Genomic DNA, 5,149 nt, shown 5'->3' with positions numbered 1-5,149 from the left:
CGGTCGGGTTACCGTAAACAGACTATTTTTTTTTTGGCCTTAGAGACAGTGGTGTAACACAGCTGTGCTTATACAATCAAGAAACGAAGAACTCAAACTCTTTATTATGTCAATCTACCACGCAGTGCTAAACCTCGTGTTTCGAGTCAATCCCTTCGTTTGGAATGCATTTTCGAAAGAGCATAAAAGTCAGACCATTTAACAGACACACTTGACACTTTGTGAACTTATCATCCCATATCTCAAACCAATGTAAACCGAATACGAAGTTTTTCGCGAAACAAATCAAGGAGTAATTAGCTTTTTAGTGAGTGACAATTTGTGGGGGCCCCACTGTACTTCTTTTCTTGTCCTCGATTCTTTTACATCTACGAAGATGGCCACAGAGAGCTACACCTTTAAAATGCAAACAGGTCAAGAGCCATGTTCGATGTGAGCACTTTCTTTCTTTCTTTATTTGGTGTTTAACGTCGTTTTCAACCATTCAAGGTTATATCGCGACGGGATGTGAGCACACACGTTGCTGTTCAAAGAGTAGCATCATGGGTGACTAAGGTGGTGTGGTTGCCATTGTCAATACTGCTGTCATTCTCATCCCTGCCCTGGCCGACGTCCTCTCCATGCTGACCTTCAACTCTCGCAGCGTCCTGGACCCCCAGCAGTGTGTGCAGCGTCTCCCTGTCCACCACTCTGGAGCTGACGCATATCCTGACCAGCTCGTGCACGCTGGCCGGCTGCCATGTGGCGATCTCCGTCCTCAGCCTGCCTAGGGTCTTCTTCGTTCTCTTCTCCATCCTCCGCGCCCTCCGCTTCCGCAGGACACTGTTCAGCGTGTAGAGGAACGGGTTGAGCGCCGAGTTGAGCGGCAGCACGAAGATGGCGGCCCACACGTTGACCACGCCAGGGACGGGAGCGCCACGGGCAGCCAGCAGCCCCAGCAGACCGATGGGGAACCAGCAGCAGAAGTCGGTCAGCACCACGACCAGAAGGCGCCGCGCTAGAGCCATGTCTCGTTCCCGCATCTGATTTCCCGCTGCCTTGCTGGAGTTACGCACTGCGCTGTAGATGACGGCCTGCCCCACGCCGATGGCGAGGAAGAGGACAAAGTTGAGGACGATGAAGACAGCGAAGGCGTATCTCTGCCCTGAGAACTGCTGCCTAGTGATAGGCAGAGGCACACAGATACCGTTCTGTCCGTAGAACTCTAACCCCGTCAGGAGAGGCACTGCAGCCAGCACACAGCCCAGGACCCATGCACCGCAGCAAAAGATGACGGTGACAGAATGACTGAGGTGCAGGTGAGAGTGGAAGGGGAAGCAGATGACCAGCACGCGGTCCAGCGTGATCAGACACACCACGAAGGCCGACACCTCGCTGGACACGAACGACAGAAACCCGGCCACCGTACATGTCACACTGCTCTTCCAGCCGTTCTCCTGAGCTACGTATTCCCCTCTGAACTGAACGTCAGCCACGCCGATCACCATCATATAGATTCCCATCAGGAGATCAGAGAGGCACAGGTTCTTTACCAGGACTACGGACGCGGATGCCGAGTTGTGCGTGGCGATGACCACCCTGTAGACCAAGACCCCGATGTTACCGACAATGGCCTGGCAAGACAGCACCCAGAGAAATGCCCTGAAGAAATCCTGAGCCAAAAGGTCGCTGCAGGAAGAGAGCTCATCGAAAGGAGCGTAGCATCTCAACACCGTAGGATGAAAATAATGACAGCATAGTTTTGATTCGTCGGTATGCAGTTCTTCGAGGGAGGTCAAACCGAACAGAGATCCCTCAACATACCTCTGCAATGGATTTTTTCTCAGGTCGAGGTGCTTCAGGCTTGACAAGGGACTAAACGCTTTGTCGTCTATTACCTCCAAACCAACGTTAGTCATGAGCAAAGTTCTCAGGTTGCGAAGCTGTCCTATTGCTAATTGTAAAGCAAAGTCACTGCCGATAGTTGTCACAAAAGAATTATCAGACAGGTCCAAAAACTCAAGCGCAGAAAAATGTCGGAGACTGAGAGAAAACAGACCTGTCAGTAGGTTAAAGCTGAGATCGAGAACTCGAAGCTGAGGCATGTTGAAGAGAGTCACATTGCCAAGCCCGCACGAAGACAAGTTGAGGAAGGCGAGGTACTCCATGTAGTGGAGTTTTTCCAGAGTCACATTAGAAGCGTGGCTGAGGTCCAGGTAGCGCACGTGAAGGTTCTCCAGAGGGTCGATCATCCCGGAACACGTGTAGGCCCAGCCTTCACAACGGCAGCCCTGGTCACGTGGGCAGGTCATGTGACAGAACATCTCGTCGTCCTTGTTGGGGCAGTGGTAGATGTTGTCACACAAACGGTCACTGTCGACGCAGTTGCCAGAACCGTGACACCTGTAGTAACCTGGACACGTCACATTGTCCATAGTAATGCCTTCATCTTCTCCCCGCGGGCAGTCCTGCTCTCCGTTGTTGAGGAGAAAGGTCGGGATGCAGTGGCCGCCCTGACAGTGGAAGAAACCTTCACCGCAGTCTCCAGTGACGAGGGAAGACATTCCAGTCCCGTCTAGGTGCACCCTTCGAGGTGGAGTGGCCGGAGAGGCTGATTCTGTGGTTAAGGCATTGCTTGCGCACTGTTGGAAGTAATTTGCATAGTGCATGGGAATACATCCCACGTCCTGACAAAGAACATGATGATGTGTACAAGATTCACAAAACTCTTCATCACTCTCATCAAAACAGTCCGGCATTCCGTCACACCTCTGCAAAACTGGAACCGCCTGGAACTTTCTGCAGATAAAAGATGATGTCTGCAGAGGGGCAAACTGCGGTTTGTGACAGTTGGTTTCATCGCTGCGATCTTGGCAGTCGTATTTTCCATCACACAACAGCGAGTAGTGCACGGCGGGCCCAAAACGACACTGAAACAGGGGCAGATGGAGAGGGGACCAACCAGAGTCGTCGTCATCATCTTCCTCCCCCCACTGACAGCGATGGAACGTCTGCACCAGCGAGCCGTCTGGACATTCCTTGGTCTGGAACTTGGTTGGCGTTTTGGATGCCCTGGGAAAAGAGACTCCGGACAGTGAAAGCTTACCTGTCTCGCGGGTCGGGTTTGGTCTCATGCAGATGAAGCCTTCAGGAGGAGCTTGGTCGGATTTGACTACACCACAAAGCAAAGGCTCTAGAGAGAGCCCCTTCTTCACATTGAGCACAGCACACTCCAGTGCCGTCCCTTTTCTCTGCAGCTCGCTTTGGTCATACGCTATGGGACCGCCCTGCTCTCCCCACTGCCACATGTAGCGGTACAAGTACCACAACCTGAGGTCGATTGGTTTTACTTTTCTGATGCCTACTACGGCGTTGGTAAAGCTGCTTTTGCGGACCATGTTTGCAGCGGCCTGCATTGCTCCAGGTTCTTGCAGTGAAGCCAGCGTTGCGTTGTACTTTGACTGGCAATATTTTTCAGCTCGGAGTGGCACCGTGCTTTTCACGAAGGTAGAAGAGATCCGGTGTCTTTTTTGTATGAGAAAAGTAGCCTTGAAACAGTAGTTGCCGTGAGGAAACCAGTCCCCGCAACCTTCGTTACGGTAAGTGCAGTTCTTCTCATCTTCACCAAACTCACAATGACGAATTCCGTCACATGAAATAGCTGCTGGGAGATTCGAGATTCCTTTGCAGAAATATTTCATGCGGCTTTCTAGCGTGTCACTTTTAAAAGGTGTGAATGCCGGAATGTCTCTCATGGGATGGGACGTGTAAGTGAGGTTCAAGACAGACTCTAGTTTATACGTTGATGATGTTCTTATCAGGAGCAGCAAGGAATTGTGGATGCTCACAACAGGAGCTAAATTGAGATGAAACGATTCAGAGTAACGTTTGATCATGCGTCGAACTCCGTCTGCCAGAGCAATGAGTACCAAAGTATGTTCTGTATTTATCAGAATCGTCTCAAACTCAATAATAATTCCGTAACCTTTTGGGACGTTGATGACCCAGCCGTACTCTGGTACACACTTAGTATTCTTAAAGACTACCGCAACATGTCCTTCCATTGCCTCCGGAAGGTGTTTGCGAGTGTCCCCAGGACATTCCGTTGCGTCTTTCGGACTGGAAGAAAATGTTATTCTACTTGCTGTTTGCAGTGCAGATGTTGGGGTTGGCGGAGAACGGGACGAAGAGGTCGCTGGGAATCGGACAACACGCCCTGTTGGCAGTAGAGTCACTGTTGATGAGTTTTGGATGCGTTGTGCTTGTGCCGCTTGTCCAAACACTGGGTGTGTACGTCTATCGGACAAAGCGTCAGTATCGTTACGTGGGTCTTTACGCCTGTTGTTCATGGCATCCTTCTGCGGCCTGGTCAGTGTGTGAATAGTGTATTCGTGCTGTCTGCTGCCAGCCCTTTCTTCATTGGTCGATGCGTCAGTTACTACGCGCGGATTGATGGACCTATAGATTACATTTTGTTGATTGCTCAATGTCGCGGGACCCCCTTGCTGTTTAGAAAGGGTGACTCTGCGTTGAGTCGTTGTTGTAAACATATCTCTGGACCGACTCGACGCTGTGCTTTTATCCACGACACTGCTGACAGCGTCTTGTGAATATGCCAGCTGAATGAAGGAGAGTGTTAACAGGCTCGCAAAACAGGCGAAGGAAAGCATACTGGTGAACACACACTGAAGAAAGATTACTGTTTAAGGACACTGCGTCATGCTTGGTGGATGGATTGGTTGGTTGGCTATTGTTTTTATAACGTATCGCCAACTAATATATGGCTATCCAAGTCCGACGCAACTGTGTTTCCTTTCTCTGTTCATACGGTAGTCTCCATATGCTTCAAACTATTTCGCTGTTAAAAGAAGGTTCTAAAAATCTTATGTCTTTTCACATGTGTTACTTCAAACCTTGTTGAAAATCTTGATCTCCTTTCAAAAGTTAAAAATCTTGTCCAGAGAACAAGAACAACAACAAGAACAAGAACAAAAATTTATTTTACCATAAAGCATAACAGCCATTGATATTTGGAACGTCCCGGAAAGAATCCTTCAGAGTTTCTGCACTGTAGTGTTCGTCACGAAATTCTTATACATCCACACACTTGATAAGGACATGTTCAATGGTCCATGGTTTAACGCATCCAAAGTAGCAGTATTGCGTGACT

General features: G+C 49.7%; 1 protein-coding gene across 1 annotated transcript; it reads right to left on the bottom strand.

Moving 5' to 3' along the window:
* Positions 1-527: 527 nt before the first annotated feature.
* Positions 528-3,377, bottom strand: LOC138974592 (G-protein coupled receptor GRL101-like). The gene has a single exon (XM_070347311.1). The coding sequence runs from the start codon at positions 3,375-3,377 to the stop codon at positions 528-530; it is 2,850 nt and encodes a 949-aa protein (XP_070203412.1).
* Positions 3,378-5,149: the final 1,772 nt, after the last annotated feature.

Source organism: Littorina saxatilis, linkage group LG8, assembly GCF_037325665.1.
Source record: "Littorina saxatilis isolate snail1 linkage group LG8, US_GU_Lsax_2.0, whole genome shotgun sequence".
Lineage (NCBI taxonomy): Eukaryota > Metazoa > Mollusca > Gastropoda > Littorinimorpha > Littorinidae > Littorina > Littorina saxatilis.
Note: the sequence above shows the minus strand (reverse complement) of the source record. Positions and strands in the feature narration are given on the sequence as shown.